Below are 23464 nucleotides of genomic sequence, written 5' to 3'. Positions count from 1 at the left end.
GACAACATAGAAGCGAGCAGTTGTCGCATGTGCGCGGTAGTCGTCGTCGTCATCGTCTGGGCTGGTTACAAGCGAAGGAACACCTAACACACACACGGTGAGCGAACGATAGAGGAAACAAATTAGAAGAGGTTAGGCGTGTACATCACGCGGTAAATATGCCCCCTAACATGAACACAGATCCTTCATCCTTTACATCCTGTACCAGCCCCTACGACCCCTCCTATGTGCTTAACCACTGCTTACAGAGGCATATCTTCTATTTGCCCTACACTTCTAATCTATTCAAGGGACGTGTGGATTTCCGGCTGGAGCTTTTGCCGCAAAATATTCATCAGCTTATGCTTTCTCAGTACCTCTCGTATTCTCATCACCAGAGTTCACGTGTTCGCATAAATCAACCATAATCAATATAAGTTCTTATATCTCGTCATAAGCGAGTCATCGTTCTATTTCACTGATACTCATTATTCGTATTTTTTTTTTATTTCCATTATGATTACTAGTAATAATCAACATCGTAAGACATACCATCGCCGTGCGTAATTGTGCTTTACCATTTTGTTATTTCACCTACGAAGTATTTCTGTTTTTAAGCTGTTTCCGCTCTGATGTCATCCTTACTCTCGTGTTAATATTAGATTTATTATATTTTTATAATGGCCAAGCAGTGTGGGTTATCTTCATCTGCTATGCTTTCGTACCGCACCATCTCGACTGACAAATAGCCGTAATCTACTTTCTCACAGCCGTTTGTCGTTTGTATTGTTTTCTGTTTATTACTCGTAATATAATTAAATCATACACGAGAAGTCTGTTGGCGTCCGGCTGCTTGTTTGTATATAATAACAATCGACTGACATACAGTCGTTTGTACGCGGCACCGATCTTTAACACGAAAGGCGCTTGGAGCTGGCGAGAGCTGTGCATCAAAAAATCAATGTTCATATAAGAGGGTAGTAACTGTTTATAAAAACGTCTGTTGCCGGCACGCGAGGGGCGAATTTTTCCGCAAAATCCGCAATTACTTACTCGACAGAAACTTTGATTTCATCTTAATCGATTTCTATTAAAAAAAAAAACGCGACAAAATTTACTGCTAAGAAAATATCTAAATGGTTTAGCAGACATTTCTGTGGGTGAGATGTAGCTAGTCGCGAGGCTAACTCCAAATCCTTAACACCGTGGTTTTATTCAATCTTGTTATGATATAAAACCAGTGCCACTTAGTTTTCTGTGAGTGTCTTTCTAACCGGAAGTTATGTTTGTTACATTACTATGTTCTATGACACTTATTCTTTTGTCGTGCTTTGCCCGTCGTTCTCATGCCCACCACTTCATTTCTGCTGTCTCGTTTTTGTCTCGCGCTGCTGGTTTTCTTCCTCTAATTGCTTCTTTTTCGGTACAATAATTACGATGTATTGTATAGCCACGTATAACTATAACCGCCTTTTACAGGCACGATGGAAGTTCACAGTTAGACTAAACTTGATGAGAACTTATCGGTATCTTTGTTTGAATCAATCTCAATTTATTTTTCAAACATCATTTTTCATGAACTCAGGAAAGGTATACTCGCCCGGTTGTCGGCGGTATCGTGTTTCCGAAGTTTTTATTGAAAGCAGCTTGTCGTAACGATATGTTCCATAAATTAATTAGTAATAATAATAATTAATTATATATATTAAGTAATTAATAATATTAGTGATGATGAACAGTAATATTTATAGTTAATGATCATGGTAATAACAATGATAATGATATTAAGAGGCCAGCATGAAAATGCGTACCGTACTAATGATGAGGATGATGAAGATGACGACGACAAGGGCGGCTTCCTTCGTTGACAATGAAGGAAATAAGGCAAAAACGAGAAGCTGGAAAGGGAGCTTCGGTATGTGCGTGAGATCTCTTGTAACAAATATATGATAACGACAGTACTGAGTGTCTCTTTAACATTCGCAATTATATAAGGAAAAAGGAGATTTAACGGTGACGCCTACGCTGCAGCAAACAAATTGGGTCAATTGATAATGGCTGTTACGATGGCGGCGATAATGATGACAATGATTAATGCTGAAAGTAAGAGGAAACGATTAATATTGAAGAGAAACGAGCGAGAGAAAAGAACGGAGCAAGAGGAAACTGTTCGCGTGGTTTGCTCAGCAAGTAGAGACACATCGTCCGTGGGAACCGAACAACGTGGTGTGTAGCTAGATGGGAATGCTGCGGGAAAAAATGTCCCCAAGTGCTACTGTTGAACGGCAGACGAACAATATCGCAAATGAAATCCAGCCAATGGAGATCCAAGTCAATTCGATGGGAAGAATAAGAAAAAGCCGATAATCATATATTCGTATTTAATAAATGACCTAAACGAAATGGAAAAACGTCTAAAAACTACACACACGAAAGCACAAATACTACTATGGCGGAAAAATCTACAAAAATAGCATTCGGATAGCACGTTCCGGGAAAGGTAAACGCTATGGCAAAAATGTGTGAAGAAATATCTCCTTCTGCGTTACTGCACGACTCGTGATTAAGATCTGTGTGCGATTTTAAGACGTAGGCGCTGGCCGGTCAGAAAGCTTGCCCATTTACGGAAAAATGTAACTCTATATCAGATAGTGCCAGATCGAGACTACTGCGCGCAGTTGTTCGTGTGGTTACACTGAACGTTATCCTAGCACAATGAAAAGCTCCACGGGTATGCAAAATCCGTCTTGCCGTCACGCTAGTGACGCAATAGTAATATCCTAGTAATGGTCCTTGTACTGTTTATTTTTCAGCCAAAATTCAATATACGTATGACATTCGTCGATCGCCTTCAACATCATTAAGTAAAAAACGGCGACGTTTTGTTATCACTACTTTACAGAATACGTATCTGTTGTTTTTTTGCGTAGGATATTCGCGAGTAGTATGTAAAACGTGAATTTAGTGGCACTGGGAGAAGGGTGTTGTTGATATCGAAACAGGGGACGTGGTAAATTTCGCTTCGCTTCCTGATATAAGACTCGCGCGATACAATGGCCAGTATCGTACCTTCTTGATCCGCTAATGAATATTTGTGACGCCGATTTTGTGGTCAGATCGCCATAAGGGTCTTTGGAAAGAAGCAAGAGGTTAGCAGTGTTTAACATCTAGAGCTTGTCAAAACGCTGCGGTCAAACCAGGGGCGTTGGCTTCGTCCTTGGACTATTATCCAGTCGCATCCTGCACCTTCATATTATCGATCATCTGTTAATATTTTCCTATCGTTGCTCATCGATATCGTTTATATTATTACTATATAGTATAGTACTATCTATGTCCACGACATTTTCACGTGCTTCACCATTTATGCGACATCTGTGAGCCTATCAGTTGGCAATAACAACAGTAACGGCAGTAACGTGAATCGACTTCATTCCATCAGAAAACTGGGACATGGCTTCGTCGTGGTCTGTTATGTGCGGCTGATGCTTGAACGAAACTCGAATGGTGGCGCTGCATTTTCACACGGCCGTCCATTTTATTTGCTCGCTTCTTATAAGCCTGTTTCCTTGAGCTTGTGCACTGTGTAATAGATGAAGCCTACGCCCCTGGAATGGCCGCGCTATTTCGACACGCTCTCGATTAACTTCTTGCTAGGACCCTTATGGCGTGCGACGAAATCGGCGTCAAACATTCATTAGCGTTTAGCGTCTAAATTAATAATGATAACCATTACCTTATAAAGCTAATGATCTACCGCATTTTTGCACAAAATACTCAAAGGCGCTGAACGAATGTCATGAGGATATTGAATTTTCACTGAAAAATAGACGTCGCAAGAACCATTACTGCCGTTACTAGATACTACTACTGCGTCACCATAGATACCACGTTGCTCGTGATGAGCGTGATATTTATTATGATTAACTAAGTCCGACACAAGCTCGTATTTTCTGGCAAACTCACAAATTTCTTTCCACACACACCTTAACCAAGGATTGCAAAGGGAGACGTAGAGTATACAGTTGCTTTCCCAAACATTTCCGCCGTAACGTGTATCTTTCTCGTAGTACTGTAGAAATGTTTATAGGATTTTCGCCCTTAGTTGTTTTTGTACTTTCGTGTATATAGCTTCTAGACGCTTTTCCATTTCATTTAGGTCATTTATTAAATACAAGTTTACGATTATCGGCATTTTCTTATTTTTCATATCGAATTGACCTGGATCTCCAATGGCTAGATCTTATTTGCGACATTGCTCGTACGGTGTTCAACAGTAGCACTTTACTTCAACTATTTTTTCCCGCAGCATTCCCATCTAGCTATATCCCACGTTGTTCTGTTCCCCCGGTCCCTACTTGCCGGAAAAACCGCGCAAACAGTTTTCTCCCGCTCCTTTCTTTTCTCTCGCTCGTTTCTTTCAATATTTGAAACATCATCATCATCGCCATCGTAGTAGTAATTATCAGTTGACCCAATTTGTTTGCTGCAGCATAGGCGGCACTATTAAATCTTTTTCCTTATGTAATTGTGAGCGTTAAAGGGATCTGCTCAGTCGTTATCATCGTCTATTTTCTTTTATATATTTTACATAAAAATATATGTATTTGTATATGAGAGATACAGGCACAAAAGTCTTTGCGGTCACGCTCATTCCGCTCCTCATTTTTGCCTTATTTCCTTCATTGTCAATGAAGGAAGCCGCCCTTGTCGTCGTCATCTTCGTCATCGTCATCATTAGTACAATACGTATTTTCATGCTGTGCTTTTATTATATCATTATCATTGTTATTACCATAATCATTATTAATTAATATAATTATTATTGTTCATCATCACTAATATGACGGCGGCGGTTAGGTGTCTGCATCGGCGACATTGCGATGAAAAACAGACTCGTAGAAGACGTAGAACACAGCGGCCGTCTTTGCTGCTACGTCTCATCAAAAAATGAATAACTTTTTTCTAGCTCAGTTTTGTGTTTATATATGTATCTGTGTGAGTCTGTCAGTCAATACATAGCGGACCCTCTCTCTGATCTAAACAACCCTCCCTCCCGCCCGCCCTTCGGACAGACCGTTGCCAACCGCCCGCGACAAAGCACGACTTCGCGCAGTCGTTTGTCCATGGAACCGCCTTCATTTAATCGCATCATCATCATCTATATTCCTCCATCATCATATTTACTGTTATCATCTCTTATCAGTGTTAATCATTAGCATTATATAATTAGTTCTTCTCCTGTTTCCTTTCACCATCTTAATAAGATGATGAAGGGAATATATATATACATATATATATATATATATATATATACATATATATCCATATATATATATATATATCCATCGACTTATGTCTTCGTAGATATTCATTTCTATATATTGTGCTTCACATGCCGGGCTCCATCACTCCCATCTGTCGTTGCTGTTGCTGTGGTCGTTGACGGCTGTAAGACTCAGCTGTAGCTGCTCCATCACCGTAAATAGCGGAGACAGTCGCAACAATTGCAATCCGTCTTCAGGCTTTCCCGCTATATTGTGATTGTGATTCTTTGGAGCACCGATACACGACACTGGTTACTCGCAGCGGACATTGCTCACACACATTTGAATCGAGCGCTGGGGTCTCGCTTCGGCCTTCTAGTCTTCTCCTAACCACGACAGAAACCCGCTGGCGTTCTGGACCGTAACGTGGTAACCCGTCTGTTCGTGTCGTGTCCTATCTGGCTTCGCCCAGTCCTTGATCACGTCTTCAGAGACGAGGTCTTTGTCATATAGCCAGTTAATGAAATTCGACGTTGCCTCTGTTAAAAGGTACAAACAAATCCGATGATTAACGACAAATGTAGTCAATTGGTGAAAAGCTGGAACCATGATTATAGACGAGGTTTTTTTGTTTTTATTATGATTATTAGTATTATAACGAAACGATTATTATTTGCTGTATGCATTGTTGACATGTAGAACGTTTCCGTTTCCACTATGTTATTTAGTGCATATATAGAAAATGATTTATACTGTTACACGGAACACAAGGATAAATGACAGCTAAATAGAATGAGATCCGCGGTAACCTGAAAATGTCTTTCTTTCCTTTTGAAGTTGCGTTGAAAAATCTCATATAGGCTCGGGCTAGTGTTAACTGAATTTCTACTTGTTGCGCTTACCCTTAGGATGTTCTCTCTCGTGCATGACGATCTGTAGGGCATACAATGCTTGAATGGATGCCTCATCGTCATTAAATAGATCTTCAATGGGTTTCGGCATATTTTTACCTGCTGCATCTACGTGTAATTTCTGTTCGATCAATTTGAGGTCCATTACAAACTCTTTCCCAGACGTGCTACTATTTTCCTTTAGTAGGAGCCCAATATTTAGCAATACAGTTGCGAAGGCCTGTACAGCCAGTTTTCGCTGCTCTTTTCCTGCCTGGTGCACCACGTCTTTCAAAGCGTGCTCTAAATCCCCCGCACTCTTTGACGTGTCTAACGCTGATCGGAAACGCTGACAGAGCTCTTGTAATGTTAGACCCAAGCCAGGGCTAATTGATGCCACTTGTCCAAGAGCAGCTTCTATCGCCTTAATCTCTATTTCGGGAAGGCCGTTTACGAGTTCGGACAAGTTAATCCCTGACTCCTTCCATTTCTTAGAAACGCCGTCTGGAATTTTTAATTGAAATTTAATTTAAACTTCAATATTTTACGTAGGAGATCCATTCCAAAAACTTTTGTAGAACAAAATTGCTCTTTCCTTAATTGACATAGTTTACTACGTCAGTCTAACAGACACCAAATACATGTTAAGAACGTGACCTGGAAATACATTTTTACACTGCAAACTTACGAGGTTAGTGAGTGGTTAGCATTTTCAGTAGTATAGGAGAACTGTGTAAATACTAACCGCTACTGATTTCGTTGATTCGCTTGAACAGTGACACGAGCATCTTCGAGGTGTTCAAAGGAACGAGGGCTGCTTTAACTGCACGTAGCAGAGCGCTGAAGTTCATACCATCCGCAACAAAAAGTGGGGCCATGATTTCCGCCATACACTCGTAGTATTTCGGAATATCAATGACCATATCCTCCGCCATTGAGAGCTGTTCTTTGAGAGCATTCTCAATATGTTTCTGGCTAACGATGTGAGCATCGTGTAACTCCCGTATTGCTTCACCAGCACGAACTCTTTGCAGTGTCTTTGCCTCGATAGACATCTCGATAAAGTACTCGATGAAGCGGTGCACATTGTTCGCATGGGCGCGTTCACAAAAGTCCTTGAGCATATCCTCGCGATTGCCATTGGTAGCATATTCCAGGAGAATGGTCTCCGCGTAGCGGCGCACATTATCATCATTAGACTCGGTGCCCTGCAGCGAATGAGTTCCTTCGCCGACGGCGCCTGGCTGCCCACCACTCAGGCCACCCCCTTGACTGGCGTTACGGCTTGCGGGCGCGGAACCGCGTGCACCACCTGGACGCCCGTTGCCGCTGCTGCCGGCAGTCGCATTGGCCAGGCCTATTTTACGCACGCCTTGCAAGGCAGCTTCGCGCTCGCGCTGTCGTGACGGTGAACTCTCCTGGGAGCGCGCTGGGTGCTGAAATTGGTGTAAATATTGTATTTAATTAAAAATTAAGATTATTGCCTGCCATTGCGACCACAAAACAAATGATAATACTGATCTACCGGGCAGAAATACAATTGACCATGCGCAATTAAGCTTGTTTTTTGAATACAAACATTATTGTTCTTATTGTCTTCTATGTGTATCTTATTGTCACACACGGAAGTGTTCACTAGCATTTTCTCAAGTTTAGTGCAAAAATGCGTCTCCTTACGTCAGAGCCATCGCGGTTGAGCAAATCAAACTTATTCGTTGAGGTCACGAGAGGCGTGTCATCTGCGCGATTGCCCCTGAGGCTGGAGTTCCGACTTCCGCCTCCGCTTGCTCCACTAACCCATTGCGAGCCCGATGGGCGACTCATCGTCGGTTGTAAAGACATTGATAGCGTCATTCCTTTGAATGCTACCTGCAATTGTTAGACCACGCTTATAAATACTTACCCGGATACGTTACGTATATAAAACAACAATAGTTCCCAAAAATATGCCTGTTTTATAAACAGTGCAAGTTTTGACTTTAACCACGATGAAAATAACTTACGGATTCCATCATTTGCTTTGTGTGCTTGAAGTCGGTGCCTCTAGGCGAACTGGCGTTCTGCGACTGGCTGCCGAAGGAACGACGGTTGCGGTCACTCTGTATCGATGAGTAGCGACTGCCGCCACCTCCGGCAGACGGACCACCTGCATTAATGGTTGCAAGAAGCTTCTCGTTTTCGGCATCCTTCTGAATTTGTTCCAAAGTTTTTGGAGCCTGCTCATTTCGGCGAGGTACCCAGCCACGTTCTTTGAGTTCTCGAACATCTTCCAGCATGAATATCACACGCTGTGGTAGACTTCTTTGATTATTCTTCTGGGCATCACGATTATCGCTAATTATCTTCTTAAGATTTAGCATTAAATTCTGAAACACTGAATTGAAAACTTTTGGTCAATTAGGTTCAATAATTCCATCATAAAGCAGTGCACTTGCATGTCGAAAAATGTCGAAAAACAACAGGACACCGAAGCTAAGGAACTTCCATCCAACGCTTAAATGAATTCTTATTTGTAATATAAATAATTCGAAAAGCTAAATCACTACGTAGAAGAATAGTCAAAATGCCGGCGTTAGACATCACTACTAAGTGAGCTACCATTGTTGTTATGCTTGAAGTTGGTCTTTCATTTCCACTTACGTGTGTGCTTTTCTTTAAGTTCAGGCGTATCCTGGGGTCCGTTTCGTAACGTACTTTCGTCCGCTAGCTTTTTGCCCACTGTCGTAAAGAGTTTGCAGGCGCATACTATTGAGTCTTCATCAGTAGGGTACTTCATGAGTTTTCGGAAACAGTCACTCATAATATTGAAATTAAGAATGTTCAGATTATAGAGTTCGCCAATGAAACGCATTAATCCGAGCGTTCGCCGCTTCGCCTTGGCGTCAGCTTCAGTGTACTTCTCCTGAATTTCCTTGCGCTCTTGCTCATTTTTTGCGGCGTCGAGTTCACTCTGTCGCTTCTCTTGTTCCTTCTTCTCTCGTTCTTTACTAGCGGGAGAGTCGTCAGTATCTTTCTCGAATTCCTGCTGGCACTTTTGCAATAGCATCTTGCGGAAAGTAACGGTATGATTCATTGCCGGTCCCGGGTCGCGTTGAACTTTCGGTACCGTGAATGTTGTTAGCAGGGTATGGCATAGCCTGGCGTACGTTGAGGCAAAATGCGTCTCATTGAGAGCCTTTTCTAACACGAGTCCGGCGACGTTGGACAGACGTTCCTCCGAGTTAATTTCTAGTTTTTTTACTTGGTCAAGCAGTGTGTCAAAGCGCTGCGGGGTAAGCTTGTTTAAAATACCTCGGAATTTCTTGTAAAGCAGATCATCGGATTCGCCACTCGCGATACCGACTTCCTTAAACGGCTTCCAAGCCTTCTCAGCAGTGTGCAGTTTCACGTCCTGGTTTATCGATGAACTCAACGTGATAATCCTCTTCGGTCGCTCTCCCGCACGAGTCTGTGCACCCTTTGTGTTGCGATTCATGGAACTCCCGGGAGCACCACCTCGACCTAGATAAAAATTCATAAGACCGAAAACAAGCGTAGTTCACATGAATGCAGTCTATTAAAAAAAAACCTATACCACGCTATCAGTAAAATCGCTTATACAAGTAGACGAGGAATCATCATTGCGCATTGTAAACTTACCGTTTCTTAGACCGTACTGGTCGACAACACCGGTAGGACCCCCGCGCGGTTTGTCCGATAGCGTATGGCAGATTGCGTTACTCCTGAAAATCTCAAGCTTGGGCATGTCCTTCGGAGGCTGCATCGACATTGGTTGGCGTTGTAGTTTTAACAAAAATTCGCGGTCATACCTCTTCTTGCCGTTGTTGTCCGGTACGGGACTGTACTCATCATTGTGGTTATCGACTTCGGCGAGTTCCGCGTCAGACTCATCCGAAACCACTTCTCCCAATTCGAGTTCATCCTCCTGCCGGGAATTGGCGTCGTCGGTGTCATTTTTGACCACCTCTTCCTTACTGCTAGCTGAACCGGAGTCGTTACTGGTTGTCGAGTCTTCTGATGGATTCTTGTGACTGGTAGCTGCGACTGCGGCAGGTGTCACCTTTTCACTCCGTTTCAGTTCCGCGGCTCCTTTGCAATCTAAGCTGACATTCGTCTGTTCTTCGCCAACAACTTCAGACGACGGCATCGACTGTTCTATTTCTGACAACTGTTGAGAGTTCTGCAGCTCTTTTGCTTCTTGACTCTTGCGGAGGTTTTCCTCATTCTTTACTTCAACCTTGCGTCGTTCCTCATCTTCCTCCCTTTGAAGAGAAGACCGCGAACCTTGCTCTCGGTCGCCGGTCGCGGCGCTTTCTGACACTTCCGAGGACTCGTTAACGGCCTCCTCGTTCGACTCCATTTCCGCTGGATCGGTGGGAGAAACTGAAGCTACATGAGTAGAAAACAGAACGAACAGTAGTTTGTTAGATTTCGTTTATAGCAGGTACCCAGCCTTCGGTTTGCCTACATGAAAATATTGATCACAAAAGACCAAAAACTAGGAATTTTAGGACAAGGACATCTAAGATGTAAGATATTTATGTTACACTATAATTAGAATTAAAAACAGCATGCGTAGAAGGAAATACTAGCATAACAAGTTTGAAAAAACGTAGCATCAGTTGTCACCTCCTATTAAGCTCTGAAAGCGGGCCTCGTGTTTTGTTTTAATTGATGTTCAATTAACAATAAACAAAGTCGTCACTCAATCAGTAAGACCTAGTTACTTTCTAGAGCGTACCACAATCGATTACAGAAGTCGAATCCAGTATTTACATACAAGTTACATACACAAACACACGTCAACACCGCCACCAAAATAGTTGGCGCACAAAAAAGCAACAAAAGAAAAATAGACGCGTAAAGCTAAAAGCCGGAAAGGTGGTAAGGCTCAGTGAGTTTCAACAATTTTCTACGATCACAGAGCACGTTGACGCTACCAATATCCGAACACTGATACATCCCGCACATTTCAATGGTCACCGCCTCTCACAGAGCAGAGAAGGGTGTATAGAAGATATCGTCATAATTAATTATACGTCAAAAAGTAGGGGCTCACAGAAGCAGTTACTATCGAAGAAACATTTGAGAGCTAAGACAATTAACGATCGCAAGAAAGAATAAACTATCGGTCCATGCAGTCGGCACAATCGAAGGAAAGGCCATGAACCCGAACTAACCCGAAGACCACCTGCTTTTACTGCATACCTCGTACAGCAGCTGCTACTTTTGACGATTTTGCTCCTTTGGGTAAATTTAAGCGGATGACAACACCTAGTCCCAAATTTCGCCTACCAATGTCGTCGCTGTCGTTACATTCAGTATCGCTATTATAGTTCGCGTAATCCGCCCTCCCATAGGCGTTACTCGAGTCGTTTTCCTTACTGCTATTATTATTATTATTATTAATGTTACTATTATAGTTAAGTCGCCACTTCTGTGCCCCTTTTCATTGTTGGTGTTATTGCCAATCTTAATATTACCATTGACGCTTATGTTGTTGCGGTTTCGTTGATTGCGCGCTTGCTCTCTATTCAGGGTCCCGGCGCTTCCACTGGGTGAACAGGGGGTATCGTTGCAGCTGCTGCACCTGCTGCTGTCGATTTTATCGTTGCAGGTGCAGAAATTGTACTCAATGACAACTTCATTATGATGAGCATTGTTGGTAACATTTTTTTCACAAGGAGTGCCTTGTCGACCCACATCCTTCTCCTTGGGATTGTAAATACTTATTTCGAAATCAGTTTTTGGATAACTATGACGACCATTCGGAACGGTGCTAATTTCGTTGCTGCCATTATTGGCACCGCTGTAGTTACCATTCGTATATTGACTGTTAAACCCATGTACAGGAGGGATGGGCGAAGACAAGTTCCTCTCAGCGTGGCGTTTCTGTTCGTTGGCCAACGAAGTCATTTTTAAGTTGGGCTTTCCTTTGACTTTGCCGGGTCTCACTGCAATAGGATCATTACTTTCTCGTTCAAACATCAATCGGTTAAAGCTAGTGGCTAAGAATTTTCTCCGAAACCCATGCACACTATACTTCTATAAACTTCGGAGCAATAATACTATTGCAGCGCGTTTGAGAACTATTCTCTGATCAGACAGGTTGTCGCTGATAATGCCTGCCCTTGTAAAAGAATCCAAACCGTCAACCGATTGCCGCTTTCAATAAAGCTGCTGAATTGTGCCTACAATACAAAACCGCGCCAAATGTAATTGAAAACACTTGAAAATGAGATACCAATTATCGCCCATGTGAAATAGCTATCAAGAACTGAGCAAATGACAATGCTACAGCTTGTAGAACGGTATTTCCGCGTCTATAGCCTGAAATCATTGCATGCACCGCAGTACGATTCTGGTTCACGACGACGCATTGGACGCACTACTAAAGGCCCGGCAGACACAATGTTGCAGGGAGAAATTTCCCGTCCGTATCATCTAATTGGAAAGCCGACCTACACGCTTAGTGTAAGCGTGGCAAAAAATAATTTCACAAAATTTAAAACCTAGAATCCAGAACAAAGTCCATCTTGCGCCTCTTACCATCTTGGTGTTGTGTCACTGCGCTGACTGCCTTGTCTTGTATATTATTTTTATGGGGAGAACTGCGGAGCAATCCTTTACCCACACCATTGTTGAGTATACCAGAAAGCACTTGGTTATCGCAACAGTTAGCGGTCACATCATCAGATATCATATTGAAACAGCCATTTACAGCCAGCAGTGGTGGCGGTGGCGGCACTAGAAAGTGGCCGTTGTCTTTCAGCTTTCCGGAATAATGCTGCTGATCCAATCCTCCATTAAGAGGTAAAGCCGAAGTAGCAGACACCCCCGGCACACTCCGACCATCGCTCTTTCGACTCCGTCGGAGGGCGGCCTTTTTTTTGAGTCGCTTCCTTCGAGCATCCATCTTAAACTATTGCATCGACTCACTGAATTATCGAAGTCCACTGGCTTCTGCAGTCAGTCTAAAAAAAAGTAGCTAGCCTTGCATTTCCGCAATCAATCCAATCGCACAAAGTCGAAATTAGGAAACGACAGCACGTGCCAACGCTGGTACGTTCACCATTCATTTGTCAATACTGGTTGATTTCACTAGATGATACATATACATATATCATGTATATATATATATATATATATATATATATATATATATATACCAACAGATTCTGAAATTCGCTATCTCTGAGTAGTCAGTACAGCAACCACTAGTATTGTCGCTGAAAGAATTGCAATCGCATTGGCGTCGGCTCCGCTTGCCACCTACGTTTTTTTTTAACACGCACAAAAACACGCGCACCACCCTATGCATCACTACCGCAACGACCTGTAATTCGCAACTATAGTAATTCGCAATTTTCCGCACTGGACGGAAGCTGTACTACTTAGTTCACGAACATCGCGACTAAGCGAACCTCGCGTTGTATGGCGTTATTTTTTAAGCTTTCAAGCTTCCCTCAAGGAAGCCTCCGTCTAACAGCAAAGCTTAGTGTTCACACATTGAGTTATCAATGACTATTATAGTGTGAACAAGGGTCACCCGCTGCAGCTTACAAACGGCACGATCAACCCTTAGTCCTGCTGTCGATGCAGAAACATAGTCAGATAGGATTACTGCGGGCCGCAGCAGTACGGCGTAGCCGACATCGGCACGGCGCAGCCGATTGTCCGCCGACATCCACGTCGACCTCACATGTTGACCAGGCGAAAACGTACAGTCGTATTAGGGTTCACATGTCCAACAATGGCCTAATCCGAGTCCACCAGGCTGTACTAGATGCCAATCGTTTCGTTCTCAATGACCAGGATACTTGCTTGGCGACTTCCTCGAGACTCGTACCGACTGCATTGCAGAAGTAGTCACTGAAGATCGCCATGCGTATAGTAGTATGTACGAAGTCCACTTTTGGGGTAACTGATGCAATTTTTCATCAGGAATTGACTAGACAGTGAGAAGTGCAGTATTTTGCTTTTCATCCTTCTTTCGCCGACGCTGTTTCTTCTCGGCTGTTCTTTTTTTGCTTTTCTTCATTTCACCGCAACCGTTTCAAGTAATAGTAACAAGCACACATAAATAACACAACAAAACGCCGCTCTGGAAGGAGGGTTAGGAGAAACTAAGCTGCACGGTAATCTGGCTGTTATTCGACCGAAGGCATTCACGCTTCGGCTCATGCTGCACGCCTGCCTCTCCACAGCCGCCGTCTAAGTATACCTGTGTAGCGTGTACACGGCACCAGAACTCCCGGCTTATGGCTATCGGTTGGGGAGAGAGCCTACCGGCTATAGCCACCGCTACACAACTTACGGCCTGCCTGCCTGCCTGCCTACCGACCAAACCATGTGCCTGCAACAGCATACGCAATCGCTCGTACCCTGCCATAGAATGCATCTGAATGCCTCGCTGCTATTACTATTGCTGCCAATGCTGTTAACTGCTACTAGAAATGCCAGCCTATCCGGAAAGAAACCAGCGGAAAGATCTTTCTACCCAGCGCTCACGTTAGCTGTAGACAGACACTCGAGACAGCCGATTTTTGGCTCAGGGGCCTTGTTTGTGCTTCTGCCTTCCATGCCGTGGTATCAGCAAGCGCCACAAACCAGAAGCAGCCACACGATACTAGACAAACGCGCATATGACCGCGATACGAGGTTGATGCGCACTCTTGTTGAGGAAGAGATAAAAGCATGAATGAAACCGAACCCGCAAGATGTTTGCTTAGACTCTATACTAAAAATCCTTTATCTTAGCCTGGCCAGCCCTTTGTGTTCAAATTCAAAAACCAGTTAGCTTGTTGTTGCTACCGTCCCCAAAACAGTAAAAAAAGGTTATGAAGCAGCCGCAAGCTGAGTGAATGGCTATGGTTAGCCAATTCCTCAAAATGAAAGGGCACCGTTAGCTGGCACCGTGGGAGGACTCTGCAACGGTGAGCACCAACTCTCTATAACGAATCTGAGAAAATTCTTACGATAACTAATGACTATTTATTAGTACCGTCGCGACAAGGTCAAGCAATCAGTAGGAAATACGTTAAATTAGCTATTCCATTAGTGGTATTCCAACGACAAAGGATAAATATGGAAAGTGAAACGCCAAGCGCCAAACTTGTTCAAAAAGTTTCGCCGAAAATCTAAACCATTGACTTTAATTATCATGCGAGGAGTAAATGACCATGACGTCTCTATTGTTCAGTTTTAGTTCTGCTTAACTAAGGCTGAACAATGCCTGATTTGTGAAACACAACGTTCGTGGTTATGTCCGTCGGTTACGACACGACGGCTAGGACTAACTCCGGGTAAACCCAAAATAGAACGGCGGCATCGCAAGCATGCATCCAGAATGTCGATCAGCCAGTCAGTAGCTACCGCTCAAATGGTCCTAAATTAACCCTGCCATGTTAGACCAAAAAAACATAGTAGGTGTACCTTGCTACCGGGTAACAGTAACACCAATCACCGACTGAAAAAAATAAAATTCTCGAAAAATTGCGGCGGCAATGACCTTTGACAAAGCGCAGAAAAGTCAGGCGAGCTAGCTTGTCTGTGAAGGATCCACTATCTAAATCGACATACCTTCACACAGATGCTTCAGTTCCCTGCCTTTTCATCAATGTTAGCTGATCCATAGCTATCAGGCATATTCAGAATAATTTCATCAACTGATATTCTTCACCCGACATCCATTAAATACTAGTCGCTAACATCATCGCGCACTTTTTGAAACAACAAATACAAATTTAAGAGAAATCATTCACGCCAGTCGTATAGACTGCATTTGCATTACTCCACAATGATTTGCGTTTCACCATTTATGTTAAGAATAAGTTGCATTTTCAATTTAGATGCCCTTCTAAGTCAAGACAACGCCATGGATAGAAGGGCCTTACAAATTAAGGACAGACATTGTTCGCTTACCTTCACCGGATGGGGTGGAAGATACGGATGACGACGACGCCTGCGTAGCATCACCCGTCTCCCTCTTTGCTGAATGGTCAGGAGTGACCTGCGTCGGTTGTGTAACGACCTGCCCTGGGGTGGGGGAACCCAGCGGCTGTGTTGAAGCGGTATCCTATATGATTGGAATAAAATCACAGCAAAAAAAGGAGAAGAGATTAGCAGTGAGAGGGAGAACTCAAAACAATCACTAAGCTGAAATTGTGTTTTCTTGCTAAACAACGTAATAGAAAATATGAATGGAAACACTAACGCAAATACTAATTGCAGCTACTAGCTAAGTAGTAATCCTCTCTTACGACAAGACCCTACCCAGCGAGAGCTGATTCATTTTTATGAAAAAGCCTATTTTCAAATGACACCACCGCCATTGGAATCATAACGATAGCTACATTTAATAGAATACTGAATTAGATTATACCAGAATGGAGCGAATCCAAGTTTCGTCTAGGCGAGCTTCAACGGACGTTGAAGACGCTTCGTTATTCTTGGTGACGCTGCGAAGAAACGTCAGTTCTGGTAACAAAAAAAGTACTACTATCGAATGCTACAGATAATCTGTGAGCTGTGGGACATGGTTGCCACCGCTATTTGGTGATCACAATGATAACTACGAAAACAAATGTGAAAGAAGCAACACATGCTGCTAACGTAACGTGCCATGCATATTATTTCGCACTCTTCGTTTATCACGACCTGCATATGCATGAAATAAAATCAGCTGACGCACTTTGGTCCATAGCTTTGTTTAGTAGTGCATTCATTACAGTGTAGTAGTGCCACAAGCGACTGCTGCTGCCTATGACATAATTGTCTCGTTCGTGGTGTGGTTATAGCAACAATCGTTGTGTCAGACAAACGCACTCACCGTTGCTGCGGGAGTAGGGGCAGAAATCGACGGGGTAGGAGGCCTGCCACCATTGGTACTTGACACAACTCCACCCAAGAGGGGAGCAGGCGGACTTGTCGCGGCCGCGGCCGCTGCCGCGTATCCACCTAACACTGCCGGCGACGTCGGCTGCTGTTGCTGAGGCTGGACCGAGGGCGTCTGCTGCTGAGGTTGCGTTTGTGGTTGCTGTTGGTGTGTTTGAACAACTGCTGGCGGGGGTCCCGAAGATAACGGCTGTTGTTGCTTCGGTTGTAGAGGCACAACTGCGCTTGGTAGTAGTGTCTGTGGTAAACCTTGAGGGACCGCTGGTCGCTGCTGCTGCGCTAGTGGCACCGGCATGACATGACCGGGTCCGGTGGGAACCGGCGCTGATGCTTGCTGCTGTTGTACCGCTGCGGTGATTGACGGCGGCGATGTCGCAGGCGGATGTTGTGAGCCCACCAGGGGCGAGGTTTGTTGTGGCGTGGACTGGGTAGGCGGCTGTTGCTGCTGCTGCGTAGGCGGAACCATCGGGTTAACTGCGACTAAATTCTGTGGGGGAATCTGTGGCGGGATGCCACTAGGGTTCATCAATACCGCAGGAGGGCCTGCAGGTGGCCCAACAGGAGGGACCGTCGCGGGGCCGATAGCGGACTGTGGCGGGCCTGAATTTGATTTCTTGTTTCGATAGTCTAGATGGACCTCTTCATTTGTTTCGGGGTTCTTGATCTGAAGAATTTTTCGCTCTCGCTGTTGCAAACCTCGCTGTTGCGGCTGTTGCTGTTGTTGCTGCTGTTGTTGATACGCCGCTGCTGCCGTCTGAGCAGTCATCATCGCACCCCCTTGCTGAGCAGCTAGCATTGGTGGCGCCTGAGGTACGCTACTGTAATAATGCGTGTGTTGTCGGGATGTCAACAGCGACACCCGCAACAACAAGAACACATGGAATCGTTACTAAACGGAGTACTTTCAATAAGATGGACCGTTACAATAACCGCCGGATGGGAATTAATGCAAAAAGTAAACTTAGTTCCACCTTAGAGAACAATCGACATGACCATCGGATTTGAAGCTCCTAAAATTTACTCCATTTTTATTCAAAATTATTGCCGTAACTTTAACTATCATAAATAGAACTACTTATCGTAACCGTCATATATAAAAACTGGTCTACCTGCGCTACAGTGAATACGCTTTGAACACGGAAACTGGTCCTGAAAGATTCTGGTGGGGTTGCCATCATAAGCTGGTAGGATTAAACCCGAAAGTAATGTGTCAGTTATTAAATTAATGTATTTAGGATAAGCTCAGGCGTCCGAATACTCACAAAAAGTAATTCTGTGCGTGGCCTGCTGATACTGCCGGATAAAAGGTGCGGTAGCCCGGAGCACCATGAACGATCACAGGCATGCGACCACCAGGAGCCTAAGAAAACAAAAAAATTACAAAATATAAGATCACGGTTACAAAACCGCGTAAGATACAAGTTTACGCGTGTCAATAACTTCTTTGGGGATCTAATTGCAGTTACACGCACGACTAAAGGTAACCAACTGTTATCTTACGCACTGAGGCAAATATTTCGTTAAAATCAAAAACTTGACAAACACAAATGTAGGCACCATAATGGGATCGAACAGCTTATATACATGTTAGATATATCTATCTAACATGTACTTACATGCGAAATAAAGAAACGTACCTGTGTAGTGTAGGGCTGTTGTGGTCTGGCGCCAGGTGGATTATAGGTGAACTGGCTATACGCTATAGCAGCGCGCTGATTCGGTTGGCCTTGTTGTGCCATGGTTATCTGCTGCACGCTAGGACCAACCATTTGGCCAACTGGGGGAAAACCGGCCATTGGTGCTCCCGTGGCTGCTCCACTTGGCGGGGGCCCAGTTGGTATGGCATGGGGGCCTTGTGCGCCGACAGGACTGCCCTTCATTTCTCCTTGGTGGGGCATTCCACGTGGATATTGCCCAAAATCTAAAAAAAGAAAACATGCGGTAAAATACACATGGTAACAAGCAAGCTATATATTTTTATGAGCCCTTTTTAGTTTTAGAATTTTGAAAGGTAATTAAAAAACGGCTTGCTAACTGCCGTAGAAAATATAATTTATTTAAAGAAATCTTATTTATGAGTCGTTTCTTTGTTTCCTTTAAGAAAGTGGGCGCCGAAGACGAGACACTTACTGTTCATTCCCGGCCTCATTCTGTAAGCCAAACAAAACGACAATCGCAGTATTGCTTGTTAGTAAAAGTCGAAGTAGCAAATTACCTTGGCAATGAATTTTCGCCAGCACAAAGTAAAACCTTAGCATCACACCCGCAGATATACCTAAATTTGAATCCTATGTAGATGAATTCACGGTACTACATATTGTTTAACGCAGTTATTAATAATTATATCAGGAAAAAGGCATTTACTATATACTGTGTCATATTTATTGCTAATTATCAAAGATTATCCTGAAACTGCTTAACAGGTTTCTCAGATGAAACCGCTTATTGTGACACTCATAGCGAAAGAATCTTCAAGTTGTTATCACAGCAAAAAAAGATCAATACCATCAATCAACAATGACGTGACTAGCTCATACTATTAGGTCAAAAATGGGGGTAAAATCAGTGTCATGTTTAGTAGGTTGACCAGAACATTTTTCATTGCGTTCAATCAATGAACGGTAGCAAATAGAAAAGGAAGAACGCTCACTATCACCAGTATTGGTGACGCCATCTACCGGCGGGGCAGTGCAAGCGCAGCGCATCCATGAAAAATGTTGAATTCCGATCATGCCATACCACCATGAGGATCTACTAGAGCCCATTACAAAAAAATGACACCGCACAGCTGCTCTTTCAAAATGGACGAATTACGATCGAAACAATCCTTAACAGAGATTGTTCTTCCACTGTGACAGACGATGCTGTATCATTATTAAACGGCAACACTCACTGTTCTGTCAACGTTTTACTGACAACATGTCAACACTTGGCACAGCAGAATCTAATCTGTTTTTGGGAATCAATTTTTACGTCGTAGAAATTCATTAACCATACGCGCAAATCGATGCTTACCTTCTATCCATCTAAATGCTGCTTAAGAGCTGCATACACGACAAGAAAAGAAATACGAAATAAAAAATAGAACTACGGAGATTTTACGGCGTTCAGCCAAGCGTGATTACGTGCGCACAAAGCGCACGCGCTTAAAGTCGACGAGAACACTTCCTTTTTGCATTCATGTACGATATTTAGAAACTGAGAAATGGGTCCCGATTGGAAGTATACTTTTGATTTTTAATGTAGAGGAAGACGAAGCTAATATAGCCCGATGCACAATGCACTAAAGTGCACCTAGTGCTAACGGCTAAAGGGTTGCCCGCCTTCTTATGAATTGTTAATGAGAGAGGGACTGCAATACATAGCGTTAGAAACTCATTGTTTTATTTTCTATTTTATGTCCGCCTGCCTGCCTGCCTGCAAGGCTATCTCGAGCTGCTGACCTTTGGATGCATGTTTTTGCTTTCCTGAGCAGAGAGATACCTTGAATCTCATGCACCATGTGAACTCATGTTTCATGAGACCGAAGAAAATATGGCGACAACCAATATTGCAAATTATTTCTCCTTTCCACATTGTTTTTGGCTTCAAAATAAACACCAGCAGCAACTTGTCCTCCGATAACATAACGTTTGCGCATAGGGAGCCCTGCCCCCTCTTTACTATTAAACGCAGCCTAAGCACACGTGTTCACGTAATCCAGCTTGCGCAAATATACATTTGTGAATTCGATATATATATATCATCGAAGACTATGTCGGACGGCCGTCTTGGTGTATATAACCAGCGGTGTAGCGTTTTTTTTGAAACATGAGATACGAGAGACGTTACTACCGTAAGTTTACGACAAACCAAATTGACGCTCTACTAGAAAAAAACATTTTTCTCTTCAGGAGGATAAGTGTTAGGGTAACTGGTTCCATTCTCTGTGCAGGTCTTCCCCGGGGTGAATGTCTAACGACACACAGTATCCAAGGGTGGTTTTAAATCCGACAAACAAACAAATTTGTAATAATTTATGTACATACAACGAAGATTGGTTTTGATGAAGTATGAGTGATTCGGCAGCCGGCTAATAACATATTTTTACAAACCAAATCTTTCTCGCTGTCGGTACTATGATGATAGCCAGTACTCATTACGCTATGACAATGTTATGACTCGGCTTAGGAACAGTCTATAGAATTCAGGGCTTAAAACGGCGGAGAACCTGCACATAATTTGAGCTTTCTGCATTACTAGGTCTGAATCGTCTCATACCAAAGTGGGGCCAGCGGCAGGCTAGATGATCGATAGATGACAAACAAGACGATAGGCTTGACAGGCGTTCGCCCGAAAGACAGGCGAAATCAAACCATATTCTTTGAGTGACAAGGAATAACAAGAACATCACATTCGTATATTTATTTTCAATGTCCCCGCAAAAAGTAAAATTGCTTTTCAATGTCCCCGCAAAAAGTAAAATTGCTTTTCGTATCATTAGATTTTTTTATAGTTATATATATATATATATATACATATATATATGGTATTCACTACTTTCGTTTGACCAGTACAGTGCCTCATACGTTTGCGATACTTTCCAAACCAATTGAACAGCTTCCAACTGGTGCACTACAGCTGATATTATTGCATGACTCGCGGCAATCGGAAGTTGTAGTTTATTTTCTGTGATTTATCGTTGATTGAGTTTTTTTCGCTGTTTACATGCGTTGCTTGTCCTATAGGGTGCAAGAAGCTTGCTAAGCAGGGAAGATTGTCCAAATGGTTTTTACACCGCGCGGGCGCCGCAGATTATTTCACGACCAAGCACTGAATGGATATTACATAGGATGTGTAACTATCGATTCCCGTCAGATCGTCACGTTAGTCACTGGGCCATTTTTTTATTAAATGCATGCGCGCCAGGCATAACATGTTATATTGGGTGGTTACAGGCCGAGGGGTCTAATTGTGGCTGTTTTGGGTTTGTCATGAGTCTCAAGTCTGTTTCGAGCATAATAGCATGTAGAATTTGCTGCCGATAGTGTGTAAATAGCTCCTTAGCTGGTACCAGGTTAAAGATAAAGAAATGTCTGTACTGTATAATGAATACTCACTCCTATAATGTAATTCTAATTACCAGGTGATAATGATTCAACCCACCAAAAGTAACGTTTCGCAATTAATACCGTAAATCCTTGAAACCTCCTCTGTAGGCAAACGGTCGAATCAGGGGCAAGTAGCAGTAACTTGTATTAACTTACATCAATAAATTGCCTGGCCAGAATGGTTACATTATATATAAAAATATGCTTGTAAAGAGGACTTTAGTAAGGGAGAGTAATACAAAATTAGAGTTCATCGCACAGAAACTTCCTACTGCAGGAGTATATCTAAATGTGGTTATGCAAAAATTTCGCACGCCATGTGCTATTACCTAGTTCCAGTTAAAGGTTAACGATGTAGTGTCATTATTTCGTTGTTGTTTTTACTTGCAGTTGCTACAATAGCGGGTCGGGTAAAGCGGTAGACTCACAACCACAAGGTCTACGGTTCGATTCCCAACTAAAACCCAATGGCTTTTTTAAATAATTAGAGTTCTTGATTTCTTTGACTGTTGGGTCAGTGTGCAATATTCAACTAACTATTCGCTCTATATATTAGTTTCCACTCCTTCTACTTGTAGGGAAACGTCAATAATCCTTGGGCCGTACGCGGTTAGGTGCAAGGCTTAATAACGCGGGTTTGTTGTATGACATTCGGAGATTTATGAAGATTTGTCAAATTTCGTCGATTTGTATTAAATTACAAAAAAAAATAGAGAAGGATCTGCACTCACTGTGGAAGGCCGTTTCAGCATTTGGTTAAACGCCATAGCTAGGCTTCTGCTTCTGGGTCCCTAGGATAAGCTTGAAAGCGATACAGATAAGTGCTATAATCTATCAAATGGGACGTGCTGCTTGCTCTAGATCCAACAAGAAAAATCTGATCTGAATGAATGTGGTGTAACATAGTTAAGCTGGCACAGTAGTCTGTCAAGCATCGCACCGAATTAAATTGCACCGAACTTTAAACTAAACGAGCTTTATCTAAACGTGGTTCGAAAAAGCGTTCGAATACGTAAGCCCCAACGTATAGTGATGATTCGTTAGGATTTTATCAATAGTCCAAATGAAAACTTGACAACAAATGAGAAACACCGCAGATAAAGGCACAAGCATAAGTAATGATCAAGACGATTTTTCAAGTTGCCTGCCATAACTAACGGGGTACCGGACATAAACTCGAATAGTAAGCGTTGCACACAGAAGGAAGACATGTCAGGTGACAAAGATGGGGATCATGGGCTCCGCGAGCAGTTTGTAAAGGACGAGTGCAAGTTTCGATTTCTATCGTAAAGTCTGCCTGGCTAAACAAGCCTTAGCCGTTTACATTTCAAATAATAAAAAC

The 23464-nt window shown here is 43.1% G+C and overlaps 1 protein-coding gene across 3 annotated transcripts in view; it reads right to left on the bottom strand.

Moving 5' to 3' along the window:
- Window positions 1–467: 467 nt before the first annotated feature.
- Window positions 468–23464, bottom strand: part of LOC111269253 (eukaryotic translation initiation factor 4 gamma 3) — a 28676-nt gene continuing 5679 nt past the window's right edge. The window contains exons 2-14 of one of the 3 annotated variants that reach the window (XM_022848706.2): window positions 19163–19182; window positions 18670–18953; window positions 18295–18392; window positions 16968–17850; window positions 16061–16214; window positions 11620–12090; window positions 9776–10525; window positions 8777–9637; window positions 8140–8510; window positions 7814–8005; window positions 6882–7572; window positions 6149–6640; window positions 468–5785 (exon numbers count right to left, since the gene is read on the bottom strand). In XM_022848706.2, coding sequence (XP_022704441.1) covers window positions 5622–5785; window positions 6149–6640; window positions 6882–7572; window positions 7814–8005; window positions 8140–8510; window positions 8777–9637; window positions 9776–10525; window positions 11620–12090; window positions 16061–16214; window positions 16968–17850; window positions 18295–18392; window positions 18670–18953; window positions 19163–19182 — 5431 coding nt within the window. In that variant the 3' untranslated portion in view covers window positions 468–5621. The remainder of the gene's footprint in view (window positions 5786–6148; window positions 6641–6881; window positions 7573–7813; window positions 8006–8139; window positions 8511–8776; window positions 9638–9775; window positions 10526–11619; window positions 12091–16060; window positions 16215–16967; window positions 17851–18294; window positions 18393–18669; window positions 18954–19162; window positions 19183–23464) is intronic. The other 2 variants (XM_022848715.2, XM_022848722.2) reach the window with 2 other exon arrangements.

This window comes from Varroa jacobsoni, unplaced genomic scaffold, assembly GCF_002532875.2.
Source record: "Varroa jacobsoni isolate VJ856 unplaced genomic scaffold, vjacob_1.0 scaffold_145, whole genome shotgun sequence".
NCBI classification, from domain to species: domain Eukaryota; kingdom Metazoa; phylum Arthropoda; class Arachnida; order Mesostigmata; family Varroidae; genus Varroa; species Varroa jacobsoni.
This window is presented reverse-complemented; position numbering and strand designations above follow the sequence as displayed.